This window comes from Heptranchias perlo, chromosome 10 (assembly GCF_035084215.1).
Source record: "Heptranchias perlo isolate sHepPer1 chromosome 10, sHepPer1.hap1, whole genome shotgun sequence".
NCBI classification, from domain to species: domain Eukaryota; kingdom Metazoa; phylum Chordata; class Chondrichthyes; order Hexanchiformes; family Hexanchidae; genus Heptranchias; species Heptranchias perlo.
This window is the reverse complement of record NC_090334.1, coordinates 4,567,819-4,591,423: the sequence shown is the minus strand read 5'-3', so window position 1 is coordinate 4,591,423 and position 23,605 is coordinate 4,567,819. Positions and strand designations below refer to the sequence as shown.

General features: G+C 52.7%; 1 protein-coding gene across 1 annotated transcript in view; it reads right to left on the bottom strand.

Annotated features, from left to right (window-relative positions):
* Positions 1–23,605, bottom strand: part of sptbn5 (spectrin, beta, non-erythrocytic 5) — a 394,215-nt gene that overhangs the window by 240,130 nt on the left and 130,480 nt on the right. Inside the window, exons 29-33 of the mRNA XM_067991151.1 lie at positions 22,284–22,447; positions 21,749–21,881; positions 18,143–18,288; positions 11,043–11,157; positions 10,399–10,509 (exon numbers count right to left, since the gene is read on the bottom strand). Of these exons, the coding sequence (XP_067847252.1) occupies positions 10,399–10,509; positions 11,043–11,157; positions 18,143–18,288; positions 21,749–21,881; positions 22,284–22,447 (669 nt within the window). The remainder of the gene's footprint in view (positions 1–10,398; positions 10,510–11,042; positions 11,158–18,142; positions 18,289–21,748; positions 21,882–22,283; positions 22,448–23,605) is intronic.

The window sequence follows — 23,605 nt, the reverse complement described above, 5'->3', positions numbered from 1 at the left end:
GGGGACATGGTATATTGTACAGAGGCACTACGGGAGAGAGAGGGGACACGGTATATTGTACAGAGACACTATGGGAGAGTGAGGGGACATGGTATATTGTACAGAGGCACTACGGGAGAGTGAGGGGACACGGTATATTGTACAGAGGCACTACGGGAGAGAGTGGTGACACGGTATATTGTACAGAGGCACTACGGGAGAGAGAGGGGACATGGTATATTGTACAGAGGCACGACCAGAGAGAGAGGGGGAATGGTATATTGTACAGAGGCACTACGGGAGAGAGAGGGGACACAGTATATTGTACAGAGGGACTACGGGAGAGTGAGGGGACACGGTATATTGTACAGAGGCACTACGGGAGAGTGAGGGGACACGGTATATTGTACAGAGACACTCCGAGAGAGAGAGAGGGGACACAGTATATTGTACAGAGACACTCCGAGAGAGAGAGGGGACACGGTATATTGTACAGAGACACTACGGGAGAGTGAGGGGATATGGTATATTGTACAGAGACACTACGGGAGAGATAGGGGACACGGTATATTGTACAGAGACACTACGGGAGAGATAGGGGACACGGTATATTGTACAGAGACACTACGGGAGAGTGAGTGGACATGGTATATTGTACAGAGACACTACCAGAGAGAGAGGGGACATGGTATATTGTACAGAGACACTACCAGAGAGTGAGGGGACATGGTATATTGTACAGAGACACTATGGGAGAGAGTGGTGACACGGTATATTATACAGAGACACTACGGGAGAGAGAGGGGACACGGTATATTGTACAGAGACACTACGGGAGAGAGTGGTGACACGGTATATTGTACAGAGACACTACGGGAGAGAGAGGGGACACGGTATATTGTACAGAGACACTACGGGAGAGAGAGGGGACACAGTATATTGTACAGAGACACTACGGGAGAGAGAGGGGACACGGTATATTGTACAGAGACACTACGGGAGAGAGAGGGGACACGGTATATTGTACAGAGACACTACGGGAGAGAGAGGGGACACGGTATATTGTACAGAGACACTACGGGAGAGTGAGCGGACACAATATATTGTACAGAGACACTACAGGAGAGAGGGGACACGATATATTGTATAGAGACACTAAAGGAGAGTGAGCGGGCACGGTATATTGTACAGAGACGCTACGGGAGAGAGGGGACACGGTATATTGTACAGAGACACTAAAGGAGAGTGAGCGGGCACGGTATATTGTACAGAGACACTACGGGAGAAAGGGGACACGGTATATTGTACAGAGACACTACGGGAGAGAGAGAGAGGGGACACAGTATATTGTACAGAGACACTCCGAGAGAGAGAGAGGGGACACGGTGTATTGTACAGAGACACTACGGGAGAGAGGGGACACGGTATATTGTACAGAGACACTACGGGAGAGAGGGGACACGGTATATTGTACAGAGACACTACGGGAGAGAGGGGGGACACGGTATATTGTACAGAGACACTACGGGAGAGAGTGGTGACACGGTATATAAAACAGAGACACTACGGGAGAGAGAGGGGACACAGTATATTGTACAGAGACACTCCGAGAGAGAGAGGGGACACGGTATATTGTACAGAGACACTCCGAGAGAGAGAGAGGGGACACGGTATATTGTACAGAGACACTCCGAGAGAGAGAGAGAGAGGGGACACAGTATATTGTACAGAGACACTCCGAGAGAGAGAGGGGACACGGTATATTGTACAGAGACACTCCGAGAGAGAGAGAGGGGACACGGTATATTGTACAGAGACACTCCGAGAGAGAGAGAGGGGACACGGTATATTGTACAGAGACACTCCGAGAGAGAGAGAGGGGACACAGTATATTGTACAGAGACACTCCGAGAGAGAGAGAGGGGACACGGTATATTGTACAGAGACACTCCGAGAGAGAGAGAGGGGATACAGTATATTGTACAGAGACACTCCGAGAGAGAGAGAGAGGGGACACAGTATATTGTACAGAGACACTCCGAGAGAGAGAGAGGGGACACGGTATATTGTACAGAGACACTCCGAGAGAGAGAGAGGGGACACAGTATATTGTACCGAGACACTCCGAGAGAGAGAGAGAGGGGACACAGTATATTGTACAGAGACACTCCGAGAGAGAGAGAGGGGACACGGTATATTGTACAGAGACACTCCGAGAGAGAGAGAGGGGACACGGTATATTGTACAGAGACACTCCGAGAGAGAGAGAGGGGACACAGTATATTGTACAGAGACACTCCGAGAGAGAGAGAGAGGGGACACAGTATATTGTACAGAGACACTCCGAGAGAGAGAGAGGGGACACAGTATATTGTACAGAGACACTCCGAGAGAGAGGGGGGACACAGTATATTGTACAGAGACACTACGGGAGAGAGAGGGGACACAGTATATTGTACAGAGACACTACGGGAGAGAGAGGGGACACAGTATATTGTACAGAGACAGTACGGGAGAGAGAGGGGACACAGTATATTGTACAGAGACACTCCGAGAGAGAGAGGGGACACGGTATATTGTACAGAGACACTACGGGAGAGTGAGGGGATATGGTATATTGTACAGAGACACTACGGGAGAGATAGGGGACACGGTATATTGTACAGAGACACTACGGGAGAGATAGGGGACACGGTATATTGTACAGAGACACTACGGGAGAGTGAGTGGACATGGTATATTGTACAGAGACACTACCAGAGAGAGAGGGGACATGGTATATTGTACAGAGACACTACCAGAGAGTGAGGGGACATGGTATATTGTACAGAGACACTATGGGAGAGAGTGGTGACACGGTATATTATACAGAGACACTACGGGAGAGAGAGGGGACACGGTATATTGTACAGAGACACTACGGGAGAGAGTGGTGACACGGTATATTGTACAGAGACACTACGGGAGAGAGAGGGGACACGGTATATTGTACAGAGACACTACGGGAGAGAGAGGGGACACAGTATATTGTACAGAGACACTACGGGAGAGAGAGGGGACACGGTATATTGTACAGAGACACTACGGGAGAGAGAGGGGACACGGTATATTGTACAGAGACACTACGGGAGAGAGAGGGGACACGGTATATTGTACAGAGACACTACGGGAGAGAGAGGGGACACGGTATATTGTACAGAGACACTACGGGAGAGTGAGCGGACACAATATATTGTACAGAGACACTACAGGAGAGAGGGGACACGATATATTGTATAGAGACACTAAAGGAGAGTGAGCGGGCACGGTATATTGTACAGAGACGCTACGGGAGAGAGGGGACACGGTATATTGTACAGAGACACTAAAGGAGAGTGAGCGGGCACGGTATATTGTACAGAGACACTACGGGAGAGAGGGGACACGGTATATTGTACAGAGACACTACGGGAGAGAGAGAGAGGGGACACAGTATATTGTACAGAGACACTCCGAGAGAGAGAGAGGGGACACGGTATATTGTACAGAGACACTACGGGAGAGAGGGGACACGGTATATTGTACAGAGACACTACGGGAGAGAGGGGACACGGTATATTGTACAGAGACACTACGGGAGAGAGGGGACACGGTATATTGTACAGAGACACTACGGGAGAGAGGGGGGACACGGTATATTGTACAGAGACACTACGGGAGAGAGTGGTGACACGGTATATAAAACAGAGACACTACGGGAGAGAGAGGGGACACAGTATATTGTACAGAGACACTCCGAGAGAGAGAGGGGACACGGTATATTGTACAGAGACACTCCGAGAGAGAGAGAGGGGACACGGTATATTGTACAGAGACACTCCGAGAGAGAGAGAGAGAGGGGACACAGTATATTGTACAGAGACACTCCGAGAGAGAGAGGGGACACGGTATATTGTACAGAGACACTCCGAGAGAGAGAGAGGGGACACGGTATATTGTACAGAGACACTCCGAGAGAGAGAGAGGGGACACGGTATATTGTACAGAGACACTCCGAGAGAGAGAGAGGGGACACAGTATATTGTACAGAGACACTCCGAGAGAGAGAGAGGGGACACGGTATATTGTACAGAGACACTCCGAGAGAGAGAGAGGGGAAACAGTATATTGTACAGAGACACTCCGAGAGAGAGAGAGAGGGGACACAGTATATTGTACAGAGACACTCCGAGAGAGAGAGAGGGGACACGGTATATTGTACAGAGACACTCCGAGAGAGAGAGAGGGGACACAGTATATTGTACAGAGACACTCCGAGAGAGAGAGAGAGGGGACACAGTATATTGTACAGAGACACTCCGAGAGAGAGAGAGGGGACACGGTATATTGTACAGAGACACTCCGAGAGAGAGAGAGGGGACACGGTATATTGTACAGAGACACTCCGAGAGAGAGAGAGGGGACACAGTATATTGTACAGAGACACTCCGAGAGAGAGAGAGAGGGGACACAGTATATTGTACAGAGACACTCCGAGAGAGAGAGAGGGGACACAGTATATTGTACAGAGACACTCCGAGAGAGAGGGGGGACACAGTATATTGTACAGAGACACTACGGGAGAGAGAGGGGACACAGTATATTGTACAGAGACACTACGGGAGAGAGAGGGGACACAGTATATTGTACAGAGACAGTACGGGAGAGAGAGGGGACACAGTATATTGTACAGAGACACTCCGAGAGAGAGAGGGGACACGGTATATTGTACAGAGACACTACGGGAGAGTGAGGGGATATGGTATATTGTACAGAGACACTACGGGAGAGATAGGGGACACGGTATATTGTACAGAGACACTACGGGAGAGATAGGGGACACGGTATATTGTACAGAGACACTACGGGAGAGTGAGTGGACATGGTATATTGTACAGAGACACTACCAGAGAGAGAGGGGACATGGTATATTGTACAGAGACACTACCAGAGAGTGAGGGGACATGGTATATTGTACAGAGACACTATGGGAGAGAGTGGTGACACGGTATATTATACAGAGACACTACGGGAGAGAGAGGGGACACGGTATATTGTACAGAGACACTACGGGAGAGAGTGGTGACACGGTATATTGTACAGAGACACTACGGGAGAGAGAGGGGACACGGTATATTGTACAGAGACACTACGGGAGAGAGAGGGGACACAGTATATTGTACAGAGACACTACGGGAGAGAGAGGGGACACGGTATATTGTACAGAGACACTACGGGAGAGAGAGGGGACACGGTATATTGTACAGAGACACTACGGGAGAGAGAGGGGACACGGTATATTGTACAGAGACACTACGGGAGAGAGAGGGGACACGGTATATTGTACAGAGACACTACGGGAGAGTGAGCGGACACAATATATTGTACAGAGACACTACCGGAGAGAGGGGACACGATATATTGTATAGAGACACTAAAGGAGAGTGAGCGGGCACGGTATATTGTACAGAGACACTACGGGAGAGAGGGGACACGGTATATTGTACAGAGACACTACGGGAGAGAGAGAGAGGGGACACAGTATATTGTACAGAGACACTCCGAGAGAGAGAGAGGGGACACGGTATATTGTACAGAGACACTACGGGAGAGAGGGGACACGGTATATTGTACAGAGACACTACGGGAGAGAGGGGACACGGTATATTGTACAGAGACACTACGGGAGAGAGGGGGGACACGGTATATTGTACAGAGACACTACGGGAGAGAGTGGTGACACGGTATATAAAACAGAGACACTACGGGAGAGAGAGGGGACACAGTATATTGTACAGAGACACTCCGAGAGAGAGAGGGGACACGGTATATTGTACAGAGACACTCCGAGAGAGAGAGAGGGGACACGGTATATTGTACAGAGACACTCCGAGAGAGAGAGAGAGAGGGGACACAGTATATTGTACAGAGACACTCCGAGAGAGAGAGGGGACACGGTATATTGTACAGAGACACTCCGAGAGAGAGAGAGAGAGGGGACACGGTATATTGTACAGAGACACTCCGAGAGAGAGAGAGGGGACACGGTATATTGTACAGAGACACTCCGAGAGAGAGAGAGGGGACACGGTATATTGTACAGAGACACTCCGAGAGAGAGAGAGGGGACACAGTATATTGTACAGAGACACTCCGAGAGAGAGAGAGAGGGGACACGGTATATTGTACAGAGACACTCCGAGAGAGAGAGAGGGGATACAGTATATTGTACAGAGACACTCCGAGAGAGAGAGAGAGGGGACACAGTATATTGTACAGAGACACTCCGAGAGAGAGAGAGGGGACACGGTATATTGTACAGAGACACTCCGAGAGAGAGAGAGGGGACACAGTATATTGTACAGAGACACTCCGAGAGAGAGAGAGAGGGGACACAGTATATTGTACAGAGACACTCCGAGAGAGAGAGAGGGGACACGGTATATTGTACAGAGACACTCCGAGAGAGAGAGAGGGGACACGGTATATTGTACAGAGACACTCCGAGAGAGAGAGAGAGGACACGGTATATTGTACAGAGACACTCCGAGAGAGAGAGAGGGGACACGGTATATTGTACAGAGACACTCCGAGAGAGAGAGAGGGGACACAGTATATTGTACAGAGACACTCCGAGAGAGAGAGAGAGGGGACACAGTATATTGTACAGAGACACTCCGAGAGAGAGAGAGGGGACACAGTATATTGTACAGAGACACTCCGAGAGAGAGGGGGGACACAGTATATTGTACAGAGACACTACGGGAGAGAGAGGGGACACAGTATATTGTACAGAGACACTACGGGAGAGAGAGGGGACACAGTATATTGTACAGAGACAGTACGGGAGAGAGAGGGGACACAGTATATTGTACAGAGACACTCCGAGAGAGAGAGAGGGGACACGGTATATTGTACAGAGACACTCCGAGAGAGAGAGAGAGGGGACACAGTATATTGTACAGAGACACTCCGAGAGAGAGAGAGAGGGGACACGGTATATTGTACAGAGACACTCCGAGAGAGAGAGAGGGGACACAGTATATTGTACAGAGACACTCCGAGAGAGAGAGGGGACACGGTATATTGTACAGAGACACTCCGAGAGAGAGAGAGGGGACACGGTATATTGTACAGAGACACTCCGAGAGAGAGAGAGGGGACACGGTATATTGTACAGAGACACTCCGAGAGAGAGAGAGGGGACACAGTATATTGTACAGAGACACTCCGAGAGAGAGAGAGGGGACACGGTATATTGTACAGAGACACTCCGAGAGAGAGAGAGGGGACACAGTATATTGTACAGAGACACTCCGAGAGAGAGAGAGAGGGGACACAGTATATTGTACAGAGACACTCCGAGAGAGAGAGAGGGGACACGGTATATTGTACAGAGACACTCCGAGAGAGAGAGAGGGGACACGGTATATTGTACAGAGACACTCCGAGAGAGAGAGAGGGGACACAGTATATTGTACAGAGACACTCCGAGAGAGAGAGAGAGGGGACACAGTATATTGTACAGAGACACTCCGAGAGAGAGAGAGGGGACACAGTATATTGTACAGAGACACTCCGAGAGAGAGGGGGGACACAGTATATTGTACAGAGACACTACGGGAGAGAGAGGGGACACAGTATATTGTACAGAGACACTCCGAGAGAGAGAGAGAGGGGACACAGTATATTGTACAGAGACAGTACGGGAGAGAGAGGGGACACAGTATATTGTACAGAGACACTCCGAGAGAGAGAGAGGGGACACGGTATATTGTACAGAGACACTCCGAGAGAGAGAGAGAGAGGGGACACGGTATATTGTACAGAGACACTCCGAGAGAGAGAGAGGGGACACGGTATATTGTACAGAGACACTCCGAGAGAGAGAGAGAGGGGACACAGTATATTGTACAGAGACACTCCGAGAGAGAGAGGGGACACGGTATATTGTACAGAGACACTCCGAGAGAGAGAGAGGGGACACGGTATATTGTACAGAGACACTCCGAGAGAGAGAGAGAGGGGACACAGTATATTGTACAGAGACACTCCGAGAGAGAGAGGGGACACGGTATATTGTACAGAGACACTCCGAGAGAGAGAGAGGGGACACGGTATATTGTACAGAGACACTCCGAGAGAGAGAGAGGGGACACGGTATATTGTACAGAGACACTCCGAGAGAGAGAGAGGGGACACGGTATATTGTACAGAGACACTCCGAGAGAGAGAGAGGGGACACAGTATATTGTACAGAGACACTCCGAGAGAGAGAGAGGGGACACGGTATATTGTACAGAGACACTCCGAGAGAGAGACAGGGGACACAGTATATTGTACAGAGACACTCCGAGAGAGAGAGAGAGGGGACACAGTATATTGTACAGAGACACTCCGAGAGAGAGAGAGGGGACACGGTATATTGTACAGAGACACTCCGAGAGAGAGAGAGGGGACACGGTATATTGTACAGAGACACTCCGAGAGAGAGAGAGGGGACACAGTATATTGTACAGAGACACTCCGAGAGAGAGAGAGAGGGGACACAGTATATTGTACAGAGACACTCCGAGAGAGAGAGAGGGGACACGGTATATTGTACAGAGACACTCCGAGAGAGAGAGGGGACACGGTATATTGTACAGAGACACTACGGGAGAGAGAGGGGACACGGTATATTGTACAGAGACACTACAGGAGAGAGAGAGGGGACACGGTATATTGTACAGAGACACTACGGGAGAGAGAGGGGACACAGTATATTGTACAGAGACACTCCGAGAGAGAGAGGGGACACAGTATATTGTACAGAGACACTACGGGAGAGAGAGGGGACACAGTATATTGTACAGAGACACTCCGAGAGAGAGAGAGGGGACACGGTATATTGTACAGAGACACTACGGGAGAGAGGGGGGACACGGTATATTGTACAGAGACACTCCGAGAGAGAGAGAGGGGACACGGTATATTGTACAGAGACCCTATGAGAGAGAGAGGGAACACGGTATATTGTACAGAGACACTCCGAGAGAGAGAGAGGGGACACAGTATATTGTACAGAGACACTCCGAGAGAGAGAGAGAGGGGACACAGTATATTGTACAGAGACACTCCGAGAGAGAGAGGGGACACGGTATATTGTACAGAGACACTCCGAGAGAGAGAGAGGGGACACAGTATATTGTACAGAGACACTACGGGAGAGAGAGGGGACACAGTATATTGTACAGAGACACTCCGAGAGAGAGAGAGGGGACACGGTATATTGTACAGAGACACTCCGAGAGAGAGAGAGAGGGGACACAGTATATTGTACAGGGACACTCCGAGAGAGAGAGGGGACACGGTATATTGTACAGAGACACTCCGAGAGAGAGAGAGGGGACACGGTATATTGTACAGAGACACTCGGAGAGAGAGAGAGGGGACACGGTATATTGTACAGAGACACTCGGAGAGAGAGAGAGGGGACACGGTATATTGTACAGAGACACTCCGAGAGAGAGAGAGGGGACACGGTATATTGTACAGAGACACTCCGAGAGAGAGAGAGGGGACACGGTATATTGTACAGAGACACTCCGAGAGAGAGAGAGGGGACACGGTATATTGTACAGAGACACTCCGAGAGAGAGAGAGGGGACACAGTATATTGTACAGAGACACTCCGAGAGAGAGAGAGGGGACACAGTATATTGTACAGAGACACTCCGAGAGAGAGAGAGGGGACACGGTATATTGTACAGAGACACTCCGAGAGAGAGAGAGGGGACACGGTATATTGTACAGAGACACTCCGAGAGAGAGAGAGGGGACACAGTATATTGTACAGAGACACTCCGAGAGAGAGAGGGGACACAGTATATTGTACAGAGACAGCTACCGGAGAGAGAGAGAGGGGACACAGTATATTGTACAGAGACACTCCGAGAGAGAGAGAGGGGACACAGTATATTGTACAGAGACACTCCGAGAGAGAGAGAGGACACGGTATATTGTACAGAGACACTCCGAGAGAGAGAGAGGGGACACAGTATATTGTACAGAGACACTCCGAGAGAGAGAGGGGACACAGTATATTGTACAGAGACAGCTGCCGGAGAGAGAGAGAGGGGACACAGTATATTGTACAGAGACAGCTGCCGGAGAGAGAGAGAGGGGACACAGTATATTGTACAGAGACAGCTACCGGAGAGAGAGGGGGCTCGATGTATTTGATGGTACTTGATGGATATGCTGGACCCTGTGAGACCTGTTGGTGTACGTTTGAGGTGGTGTACAGAGCAACTCCTCGTAACTCAAAGCAGAATTATCACCTGTAAATTCATCTCTCAACCCACCCTACTGATGGGTGATGTAGTGATTTTACATCGAATTATAATACTGAGATCTTACCCGTTGCTCGGCTCCAGACAGTTCATGCTCCAGTGCTTCATGTGTACGCAGTTGTGCTTGAACACCTCGCAGGTCCCTTGCAATTTCATCGGGAATGCTTTTAAGTTTCTCCTAGAGAGACGGACAGAAAAGGCAAATGAAAAGAGGCTGAGTCCATTCTGTACTAAAGCCTTGGCCACCTCTGCACTGTCCCATCAAACACTCCCAGGGCTGGTATATCATGGGTTAGATACAGAGTAAAGCTCCTTCTACACTGTCCCATCAAACACTCCCAGGGCAGGTATATCACGGGTTAGATACAGAGTAAAGCTCCCTCTGCACTGTCCCATCAACACTCCCAGGGCAGGTACAGCACGGGATTGATACAGAGTAAAGATCCCTCTACACTGTGGCATATCTCCATCCTGCGGCCTCTCTGAGTGACGAGCACGATACAATATTAGCAGCTGCTGAATTAGAGGAATTTTGGGCCCACATCCATTGGAAACGTGTTTAAGACTGCCACAAACATGTGCGGCCATTCAGGTCACTTGGACAGGAATTAAACGCATGCTTCAGAGCTGAAAGGTAAGTGCTTAAACCGCTGGAACAGCCACCTTTCCAGACATTAATGTGTCTGGATAGCGAGTACTGAAAGCATGTACCTCGATGTGGGTGAGAGCGTCTGTCAGATCTCGGCTGCACTTGTGAATTTCTTCCGCATCGCGGAGCCTCTCTCCACGATTCTGAGTCCGTTCCTGTAAACTGCTCCATAAATCCCTGCAACAGTGGAAAACATTAATGCACGGAGGGCAAACAGGTTATGGACAAACCTCATCATTATGTCAATGATGCCTGGCAATGGAAGGTAGGAATTCTGACGGTCTACCAGTCAGTCATAAAGCCCCCTGCGATACCCTCTCTCACTCTCAGGTACAGCCCCCTGCGATCCCTTCTCTCACTCCGATACAGCACCCTGAGATCCCCACTCTCTCAGATACAGTCCCCTGCAATCCCCTCTCTCATTCTCAGATACAGCCCCCTGCGATCCACTCTCTCACAGATACAGCCCCCTGCGATCTCCTCTCTCTCTCACAGATACAGCCCCCTGCGATCCACTCTCTCACAGATACAGCCCCCTGCGATCTCCTCTCTCTCTCTCAGATACAGCCCCCTGCGATCCACTCTCTCACAGATACAGCCCCCTGTGATCCACTCTCTCACAGATACAGCCCCCTGCGATCCACTCTCTCACAGATACAGCCCCCTACGATCTCCCCACTCTCTCTCAGATACAGCCCCCTGTGATCCACTCTCTCTCACAGATACAGCCCCCTGCGATCTGCCCATTCTCTCTCAGATACAGCCCCCTGCGATCCACTCTCTCACAGATACAGCCCCCTGCGATCCACTCTCTCACAGATACAGCCCCCTGCGATCTGCCCACTCTCTCAGATACAGCCCCCTGCGATCCACTCTCTCTCACAGATACAGCCCCCTGCGATCCACTCTCTCACAGATACAGCCCCCTGCGATCCACTCTCTCACAGATACAGCCCCCTGCGATCCACTCTCTCACAGATACAGCCCCCTACGATCCACTCTCTCACAGATACAGCCCCCTGCGATCTCCCCACTCTCTCACAGATACAGCCCCCTGCGATCCACTCTCTCTCAGATACAGCCCCCTGCGATCCACTCTCTCTCAGAGACAGCCCCCTGCGATCCACTCTCTCACAGATACAGCCCCCTGCGATCCACTCTCTCACAGATACAGCCCCCTGCGATCTCCTCTCTCTCTCTCTCTCAGATACAGCCCCCTGCGATCCACTCTCTCACAGATACAGCCCCCTGTGATCCTCTCTCTCACAGATACAGCCCCCTGCGATCCACTCTCTCACAGATACAGCCCCCTGCGATCCACTCTCTCACAGATACAGCCCCCTGCGATCCACTCTCTCACAGATACAGCCCCCTACGATCCACTCTCTCAGATACAGCCCCCTGCGATCTCCCCACTCTCTCACAGATACAGCCCCCTGCGATCCACTCTCTCTCAGATACAGCCCCCTGCGATCCACTCTCTCTCAGATACAGCCCCCTGCGATCCACTCTCTCACAGATACAGCCCCCTTCGATCTCCCCACTCTCTCTCAGATACAGCCCCGTGATCCACTCTCTCTGATACAGCCCCCTGCGATCCACTCTCTCTCAGATACAGCCCCCTGCGATCCACTCTCTCTCAGATACAGCCCCCTGTGATCCACTCTCTCTCAGATACAGCCCCCTGCGATCTCCCCACTCTCTCTCAGATACAGCCCCCTGCGATCCACTCTCTCACAGATACAGCCCCCTGCGATCCACTCTCTCACAGATACAGCCCCCTGCGATCTCCCCACTCTCTCACAGATACAGCCCCCTGCGATCTCCCCACTCTCTCTCAGATACAGCCCCCTGCGATCCACTCTCTCTCAGATACAGCCCCCTGTGATCCACTCTCTCTCAGATACAGCCCCCTGCGATCTCCCCACTCTCTCTCAGATACAGCCCCCTGCGATCCCCTCTCTCACAGATACAGCCCCCTGCGATCTCCCCACTCTCTCTCAGATACAGCCCCCTGCGATCCACTCTCTCACAGATACAGCCCCCTGCGATCCACTCTCTCAGATACAGCCCCCTGCGATCTCCCCACTCTCTCTCAGATACAACCCCCTGCGATCCACTCTCTCACAGATACAGCCCCCTGCGATCTCCCCACTCTCTCACAGATACAGCCCCCTGCGATCTCCCCACTCTCTCAGATACAGCCCCCTGCGATCCACTCTCTCTCAGATACAGCCCCCTGCGATCCACTCTCTCACAGATACAGCCCCCTGCGATCTCCCCACTCTCTCTCAGATACAGCCCCCTGCGATCCACTCTCTCTCAGATACAGCCCCCTGTGATCCACTCTCTCTCAGATACAGCCCCCTGCGATCTCCCCACTCTCTCTCAGATACAGCCCCCTGCGATCCCCTCTCTCACAGATACAGCCCCCTGCGATCTCTCTCTCTCAGATACAACCCCCTGCGATCCACTCTCTCACACATACAGCCCCCTGCGATCTCCCCACTCTCTCTCAGATACAGCCCCCTGCGATCCACTCTCTCACAGATACAGCCCCCTGCGATCCACTCTCTCACAGATACAGCCCCCTGCGATCTCCCCACTCTCTCTCAGATACAGCCCCCTGCGATCCACTCTCTCACAGATACAGCCCCCTGAGATCTCCTCTCTCTCTCTCAGATACAGCCCCCTGCGATCTCCTCTCTCTCTCTCAGATACAGCCCCCTGTGATCCACTCTCTCACAGATACAGCCCCCTGTGATCCACTCTCTCACAGATACAGCCCCCTGTGATCCACTCTCTCACAGATACAGCACGCTGCGATCCCTTCTCTCACTCTCAGATACAGCCCCCTGCGATCCCCTCTCTCTCAGATAAAGCCCCCTGCGATCCCCAATCTCACACTCGGTACAGCCCCCTGCTAATCCCTCTCTCACTCAGATACAGCCCCCTGCGATCCCCTCTCTCTCAGATACAGCCCCCTCCGATCCCCAATCTCACACTCGGTACAGCCCCCTGCTAATCCCTCTCTCACTCAGATACAGCCGCCTGCGATCTCCCTCTCTCAGATACAACCCCTGCGATCCTCTCTCACTCAGAAATAGCCCCATGCGATCCCTTCTCTCTCTCAATCTCAGATACAGCCCCCTTGTGACACCATCTCTCTCTCTCAGGCACAGCATCCTGCGATCCCCTCTCTCACTCTCAGATGCAGCGCCCCGCGATCCCCCCTCATTCTCAGATACAGCCCCCTGCAACACCATCTCTCTCTCAGATATAGCACCCTGCAATCACCTCTCACTTTCAGACACAACCCCGCCGCCCCATCTCTCTCTCACAGATACTGAACCCTGCAATCCCCTCTCTCACTCTCAGATACAGCTCCCTGCGACACCTACTCACTCTCAGATACAGCACCCTGCGATCCCCTCTCTCACTCTCAGATACAGCTCCCTGCGACACCTACTCACTCTCAGATACAGCACCCTGCGATCCCCTCTCTCACTCTCAGATACAGCTCCCTGCGACACCTACTCACTCTCAGATACAGCACCCTGCGATCCCCTCTCTCACTCTCAGATACAGCACCCTACAATCCCCTCTCTAACTCTCAGAGAGTCCCCTGCGATCCCCTCTCTCTCTCTCTCTCAGGTACAGCCCCTTGCAACCCCCTCTCTTAGATACAGCTCCCTGCGAAACCATCTCTCTCTCAGATAGAGCACCCTGCGATCACCCCTCTCACTTTCAGACAGAACCCCTGCCAAACCATCGCACTCTCAGATATAGCCCGCTGCGATCCCCACTCTCAGATACAGCCCGCTGCGATCCCCACTCTCAGATACAGCCCGCTGCGATCCCCACTCTCAGATACAGCCCGCTGCGATCCCCACTCTCAGATACAGCCCGCTGCGATCCCCTCTCTCAGATACAGCCCGCTGCGATCCCCTCTCTCAGATACAGCCCGCTGCGATCCCCTCTCTCAGATACAGCACCCTGCGATCCCCTCTCTCACTCTCAGATACAGACCCCTGCGATCCCCTCTCTCACTCTCAGATATTGCACCCTGCGATCCCCCCTCTCTCTCAGATACAGCACCCTGCGATCCCCTCTCTCACTCTCAGATACAGACCCCTGCGATCCCCTCTCTCTCTCTCAGATACAGCACACTGCATCCCCTCTCTCTCTCAGATACATCCCCCTGCAATCCCCTCTCTCAATCTCAGATACAGCACCCTGCGATCCCCTCTCTCACACTCAGATAGAGCCCCCTGCGATCCCCTCTCTCACTCTCAGATATTGCACCCTGCGATCCCCTCTCTCACTCTCAGATACAGCACCCTGCGATCCCCTCTCTCACTTTCAGATACAGCACCCTGCGATCCCCTCTCTCACTCTCAGATACAGCACCCTGCGATCCCCTCTGTCACTCTCAGATATTGCACCCTGCGATCCCCTCTCTCACTCTCAGATATTGCACCCTGCGATCCCCTCTCTCACTCTCAGATATTGCACCCTGCGATCCCCTCTCTCTCTCAGATACAGCACCCTGCGATCCCCTCTCTCTCTCAGATACAGCACCATGCGATCCCCTCTCACTCTCAGATACAGCACCCTGCGATCCCTCTCTCACTCTCAGATACAGCCCCCTGCGATCCCTCTCTCACTCTCAGATACAGCCCCCTGCGATCCCCTCTCTCTCTCAGATACAGCACCCTGCGATCCCCTCTCTCTCTCAGATACAGCACCATGCGATCCCCTCTCTCTCTCTCAGATACAGCACCCTGTGATCCCCTCTCTCACTCTCAGATATTGCACCCTGCGATCCCTCTCTCACTCTCAGATACAGCACCCTGCGATCCCCTCTGTCACTCTCAGATACAGCACCCTGTGATCCCCTCTCTCACTCTCAGATACAGCACCCTGCGATCCCCTCTCTCTCTCAGATAAAGCACCCTGCGATCCCCTCTCTCTCTCGGATACAGCACCCTGCGATCCCCTCTCTCTCTCTCAGATACAGCACCCTGCGATCCCCTCTGTCACTCTCAGATATTGCACCCTGCGACCCCTCTCTCACTCTCAGATATAGCCCCCTGCGATCCCCTCTCTCACTCTCAGATATTGCACCCTGCGATCCTCTCTCTCACTCTCAGATGCATCACCCTGCGTTCCCCTCTCTCAGGTGCAGCGCCCTATGTCCCTCTCTCTCACTCTCAGATACAGCACTCTGCGCTCCCCTCTCACTCTCAGATATTGCATCCTGCGATCCCCTCTCTCACTCTCAGAAACAGCACCCTGCGATCCCCTCTCACTCTCAGATACAGCACCCTGCGATCCCCTCTCTCACTCTCAGATACAGCACCCTGTGATCCCCTCTCTCACTCTCAGATACAGCACCCTGCGATCCCCTCTCTCTCTCAGATAAAGCACCCTGCGATCCCCTCTCTCTCTCGGATACAGCACCCTGCGATCCCCTCTCTCTCTCTCAGATACAGCACCCTGCGATCCCCTCTGTCACTCTCAGATATTGCACCCTGCGACCCCTCTCTCACTCTCAGATATTGCACCCTGCGATCCTCTCTCTCACTCTCAGATGCATCACCCTGCGTTCCCCTCTCTCAGGTGCAGCGCCCTATGTCCCTCTCTCTCACTCTCAGATACAGCACTCTGCGCTCCCCTCTCACTCTCAGATATTGCATCCTGCGATCCCCTCTCTCACTCTCAGAAACAGCACCCTGCGATCCCCTCTCACTCTCAGATATTGCATCCTGCGATCCCCTCTCTCACTCTCAGAAACAGCACCCTGCGATCCCCTCTCACTCTCAGATATTGCATCCTGCGATCCCCTCTCTCACTCTCAGATACAGAACCCTGCGATCCCCTCTCACTCTCAGATACAGCATCCTGCGATCCCCTCTCACTCTCAGATATTGCATCCTGCGATCCCCTCTCTCACTCTCAGAAACAGCACCCTGCGATCCCCTCTCACTCTCAGATATTGCATCCTGCGATCCCCTCTCTCACTCTCAGATACAGAACCCTGCGATCCCCTCTCACTCTCAGATACAGCACTCTGCGCTCCCCTCTCACTCTCAGATATTGCATCCTGCGATCCCCTCTCTCACTCTCAGAAACAGCACCCTGCGATCCCCTCTCACTCTCAGATATTGCATCCTGCGATCCCCTCTCTCACTCTCAGAAACAGCACCCTGCGATCCCCTCTCACTCTCAGATATTGCATCCTGCGATCCCCTCTCTCACTCTCAGAAACAGCACCCTGCGATCCCCTCTCACTCTCAGATATTGCATCCTGCGATCCCCTCTCTCACTCTCAGATACAGCACCCTGCGATCCCCTCTCTCACTCTCAGATACAGAACCCTGCGATCCCCTCTCACTCTCAGATACAGCATCCTGCGATCCCCTCTCTCACTCTCAGATACAGAACCCTGTGATCCCCTCTCTCACTCTCAGAAACAGCACCCTGCGATCCCCTCTCTCACTCTCAGAAACAGCACCCTGCGATCCCCTCTCTCACTCTCAGATGCATCACCCTGCGTTCCCCTCTCTCAGGTGCAGCGCCCTATGTCCCTCTCTCTCACTCTCAGATACAGCACTCTGCGCTCCCCTCTCACTCTCAGATATTGCACCCTGTGATCCCCTCTCTCACTCTCAGATATTGCACCCTGTGATCTCCTCTCACCCTCAGAAACAGCACCCTGCGATCCCCTCTCTCACTCTCAGATACAGCACCCTGCGATCCCCTCTCTCACTCTCAGATACAGCACCCTGCGATCCCCTCTCTCACTCTCAGATACAGCACCCTGTGATCCCCTCTCTCACTCTCAGATACAGCACCCTGCGATCCCCTCTCTCACTCTCAGATACAGCACCCTGCGATCCCCTCTCTCACTCTCAGATACAGCACCCTGCGATCCCCTCTCTCACTCTCAGATACAGCACCCTGCGATCCCCTCTCTCACTCTCAGATATTGCACCCTGCTCTACCCTCTCTCGCTCTCAGATACAGCACCCTGCGATCCCCTCTCTCACTCTCAGATATTGCACCCTGCTCTACCCTCTCTCATTCTCAGATACAACACTAGAAAATTAGGTGGACATTAAAATAATTCTTCCTCTTTGGTATAATGTTGCTACTCTACCTCAGCGCATCCTGTCTCTTCGAGATGTCCCCAGACTGGGGGTGGCATTTGTCGACCAGCTTTTTTGCCAGGGCCTGGCAACCCTGGATCCTCTCTTCCCCGGACTCGACTTGGTGCTGGAAGGCTTCGTACAATGTCCGCAGGTGCTAACAAGGCAAGAACACGCAGACACTTCAATCAGCATTCCTACACAACGTGCAGTCACATTCCCTAATCTGTATGTCAGATTAACAGCAACATCGCAGAGGAAAGAACCCCTCACCTTTCGGAGCTGATGTTGCAGAGAACCGTACAGACCAGTAAGTGCCAACATTATTCACTCGTCTATGCAGTTAACTGATCCCAGCCCAGGGGTCGGTGGGGTGCAATACAATCGAGTGTATTGTCCCTTTACGTGGGAGATAAGAGTAGTGAGGATTCCTCCAGTCAGTCACTATCCAGACACCGCCACCATGGGTGGGGCAGGAGCAGGCTCATCGACTGCTCACACATGAAGAATGGCCATTTTATTCAGGTACCCGTGGACCATGAACCTGTAACACCACCTTCTAAATAGACAGGGATTGCAGGGGTAATACAGGCAGCCCTGGTCACAGAACTCCACTGTACAGCAGCACTGAGCCCTGGAGCTGTGGAATTGTCTCTACACCTGCTGAGCTCATTTACTTCAGCTAAAGGCTTATCACGACACTGGTGAATATATCCTGAACCCAGGGATCACAGAGTGGGTGTGAGCTGGGTCAGTGGGTGTGAGCTAGGGCAGTGGGTGTGAGCTGGGGTAGTGAGCAGGAAGAGGTTGCAGTGGGTGTCAGCTGGGGTAGTGAGCAGGAGGAGGTTGCAGTGGGTGTGAGCTGGGGTAGTGAGCAGGAGGAGGTTGCAGTGGGTGTGAGCTGGGGCAGTGAGCAGGAGGAGGTTGCAGTGGGTGTGAGCTGGTGTAGTGAGCAGGAGGAGGTTGCAGTGGGTGTGAGCTGGGGTAGTGAGCAGGAGGAGGTTGCAGTGGGTGTGAGCTGGGGCAGTAAGTAAGAAGAGGTTGCAGTGGGTGTGAGCTGGGGTAGTGAGCAGGAGGAGGTTGCAGTGGGTGTGAGCTGGGGTAGTGAGCAGGAGGAGGTTGCAGTGGGTGTGAGCTGGGGTAGTGAGCAGGAGGAGGTTGCAGTGGGTGTGAGCTGGGGTAGTGAGCAGGAGGAGGTTGCAGTGGGTGTGAGCTGGGATAGTGAGCAGGAGGAGGTTGCAGTGGGTGTGAGCTGGGGTAGTGAGCAGGAGGAGGTTGCAGTGGGTGTGAGCTGGGGTAGTGAGCAGGAGGAGGTTGCAGTGGGTGTGAGCTGGGGTAGTGAGCAGGAGGAGATTGCAGTGGGTGTGAGCTGGGGCAGTGAGCAGGAGGAGGTTGCACTGGGTGTGAGCTGGGGCAGTGAGCAGGAGGAGGTTGCAGAGGGTGTGAGCTGGGGTAGTGAGCAGGAGGAGGTTGCAGTGGGTGTGAGCTGGGGTAGTGAGCAGGAGGAGGTTGCAGTGGGTGTGAGCTGGGGCAGTGAGCAGGAGGAGGTTGCAGTGGGTGTGAGCTGGGGTAGTGAGCAGGAGGAGTTTGCAGTGGGTGTGAGCTGGTGTAGTGAGCAGGAGGAGGTTGCAGTGGGTGTGAGCTGGGGCAGTGAGCAGGAGAAGGTTGCAGAGGGTGTGAGCTGGGGTAGTGAGCAGGAGGAGGTTGCAGTGGGTGTGAGCTGGGGTAGTGAGCAGGAGGAGGTTGCAGTGGGTGTGAGCTGGGGCAGAAAGCAGGAGGAGGTTGCAGTGGGTGTGAGCTGGGGTAGTGAGCAGGAGGAGGTTGCAGTGGGTGTGAGCTGGGGTAGTGAGCAGGAGGAGGTTGCAGTGGGTGTGAGCTGGGGTAGTGAGCAGGAGGAGGTTGCAGTGGGTGTGAGCTGGGGTAGTGAGCAGGAGGAGGTTGCAGTGGGTGTGAGCTGGGGTAGTGAGCAGGAGGAGGTTGCAGTGGGTGTGAGCTGGGGTAGTGAGCAGGAGGAGGTTGCAGTGGGTGTGAGCTGGGGTAGTGAGCAGGAGGAGGTTGCAGTGGGTGTGAGCTGGGGCAGAAAGCAGGAGGAGGTTGCAGTGGGTGTGAGCTGGGGTAGTGAGCAGGAGGAGGTTGCAGTGGGTGTGAGCTGGGGTAGTGAGCAGGAGGAGGTTGCAGTGGGTGTGAGCTGGGGTAGTGAGCAGGAGGAGGTTGCAGTGGGTGTGAGCTGGGGTAGTGAGCAGGAGGAGGTTGCAGTGGGTGTGAGCTGGGGTAGTGAGCAGGAGGAGGTTGCAGTGGGTGTGAGCTGGTGTAATGAGCAGGAGGAGTTTGCAGTGGGTGTGAGCTGGGGTACTGAGCAGGAGGAGGTTGCAGTGGGTGTGAGCTGGGGTAGTGAGCAGGAGGAGGATGCAGTGGGTGTGAGCTGGGGTAGTGAGCAGGAGGAGGTTGCAGTGGGTGTGAGCTGGGGCAGTGAGCAGGAGGAGGTTGCAGTGGGTGTGAGCTGGGGCAGTGAGCAGGAGGAGATTGCAGTGGGTGTGAGCTGGGGTAGTGAGCAGGAGGAGGTTGCAGTGGGTGTGAGCTGGGGCAGTGAGCAGGAGGAGGTTGCAGTGGGTGTGAGCTGGGGCAGTGAGCAGGAGAAGGTTGCAGAGGGTGTGAGCTGGGGTAGTGAGCAGGAGGAGGTTGCAGTGGGTGTGAGCTGGGGTAGTGAGCAGGAGGAGGTTGCAGTGGGTGTGAGCTGGGGTAGTGAGCAGGAGGAGGTTGCAGTGGGTGTGAGCTGAGGTAATGAGCAGGAGGAGGATGCAGTGGGTGTGAGCTGGGGTAGTGAGCAGGAGGAGGTTGCAGTGGGTGTGAGCTGGGGCAGTGAGCAGGAGGTGGTTGCACTGGGTGTGAGCTGGGGCAGTGAGCAGGAGGAGGTTGCAGAGGGTGTGAGCTGGGGTAGTGAGCAGGAGGAGGTTGCAGTGGGTGTGAGCTGGGGTAGTGAGCAGGAGGAGGTTGCAGTGGGTGTAAGCTGGGGCAGTGAGCAGGAGGAGTTTGCAGTGGGTGTGAGCTGGGGTAGTGAGCAGGAGGAGGTTGCAGTGGGTGTGAGCTGGTGTAGTGAGCAGGAGGAGGTTGCAGTGGGTGTGAGCTGAGGTAGTGAGCAGGAGGAGGTTGCAGTGGGTGTGAGCTGGGATAGTGAGCAGCAGGAGTTGCAGAGGCAGTGGGATGAGACTTTAGGATGGGGAGCCCATGGGCTGAGGTGATGCATGAACAGGACCTAGTGTCGGATTGCATTGCAGCAGCAAAGTTCCGAATGATTTGCAGCTCCTGTCGGGTGAAGGTCAGGACAATGGACAGGTGGGCATTAGAAAAGTTGAGTCTGGAGGTAACAGGGACATAGTTGAGGGTTTCAGCGATGGTGGGGATGATGTAGAGTTAAGTATGGACAATAGATCAGAGGTCGGAATAGGCAGTTGGTGACCAACTTGATTGGGAGTCGAAGCTTTCCCTTTACTGACTGTTCATAGTGTCAGTGGTGAATGGGTTGCAAATAGAGTTGATGTTACAGGAAGGAAGTAACAGAATTCATGGGGCCAGGTAGGAGATTCAAGTCTGTGGAGAGCAATTGAGGCCATCATTACCAGCACGTGTTGGTAATCATTCCCGTAGTCCTCGGAGCTGGCAGTTTGCAGCTGATGTGTGACCCACTCCTCAAGTTCCCCCACTTCCCGCAGGTACTCATGGAATCCCAATGTTTCTTCCAATTTCTGCATCCTGGGAATTAAAAACATTTCCCATCAAAATAGCCTCACATCTTCAAACATGCACTTGTTTCACACACCAAGACACCACATGGTGGTGCCCCTGTACACACAATATCGATTGCCATACACGCAACCATGTACAAATCACACACACACACTGCATCTGTGTACAAAACATAGAACGGAGGTGGATATGTACAAATCACAGTCAGAAATTTCTCTGGCGGGTCACACAGGGGAGAGGTCACTAACTCAGGATTAATCTTGTTTTCAGTAAATTTAATCAGAACTTTGATCACTTCCAACTGTTATAAAAGGGCAACACTTCAAAGCTGATAACCCAGCTTCCGGACAGATAGAACCCATGAAGCGAGGCGGGGATCAGCGTACATTAAGCTCCCAGTCCATGTACCTGACAGTTGAACGCTCTCGCAGTTCCTTCAACCGCTTACGAATCTGCTCCTGAGGTTCATCCACCATGTCGAATGTGATGAGCCCTCTGAGCGGAAGGTCCTGGGCAGTCCGGTGTAGCTCCTCTGTGAGGCCATGGTAATTCTGGATCTGCCGCTCCAGAGCCTGAAGAAGATGGAAGCAATTTAAAGAGTGCAGACAGACACGGGAGAGGTCACGCCTCTGCAACCCACATTACACAGCGACAGCCGGCAGAGGCTCTGTCATCATGCAGGAGGCAAACCTAGTGACAGATCTCACCCCCTTCAAGCGGGGCTGGGATGTATAGGGTCGTTTTCTGAACACCATAAATCGAGACAAAACGACCAGAGTACGTCTATCAGCAATCTGAACGATGTTTGAGGGTGGCCATTCACCAGGGGCCCCAGCCAAAACACGAACCCACCTTTCCTCCTTTGGGTGCTGACTGACCTATTCTGCAGTGCCAGCAATCTCAGTTTTTCTTTATATCTGCACAATGGTTGCAGCTGTGTTTTTACAAATATAAAGTAAGGAACCATTTATCATTTATGTCTCTCTTTTTTTTAAAATCATGACTGGCAGTGACTGTCCCTACAATCGAGTCCCATGGTTTGAGGTGCAGAGCTATTGAATTATAATTCCAGTCCATGTTCTTTGTCCTTATTTTACCTTGTTTATTTCACACAGCAATTATTTTCTGTAAACTATATATCTTATGGCTAAGAAGCAGAGAAGATTTTAACTGCAACTGAACTATCCCCCTGCATGGGAACACCTCCCCCCAGCACCCTGTGTTACTGACCGTATTTCTACTGATGTTAATCCCTCTCCCTCACACTGTCACTCAGTAACCCCTCTCCCCAGCGCCCTGTGTTACTGACTGTATCTCTACTGATGTTAATCCCTCTCCCTCACACTGTCACTCAGTAACCCCTCTCCCCAGCGCCCTGTGTTACTGACTGTATCTCTACTGATGTTAATCCCTCTCCCTCACACTGTCACTCAGTAACCCCTCTCCCCCAGCGCCCTGTGTTACTGACTGTATCTCTACTGATGTTAATCCAGCTCCCTCACACTGTCACTCAGTAACCCCTCTCCCCAGCGCCCTGTGTTACTGACTGTATCTCTACTGATGTTAATCCCCCTCCCTCACACTGTCACTCAGTAACCCCTCTCCCCCAGCGCCCTGTGTTACTGACTGTATCTCTACTGATGTTAATCCAGCTCCCTCACACTGTCACTCAGTAACCCCTCCCCCAGCACCCTGTGTTACTGACTGTATCTCTACTGATGTTAATCCAG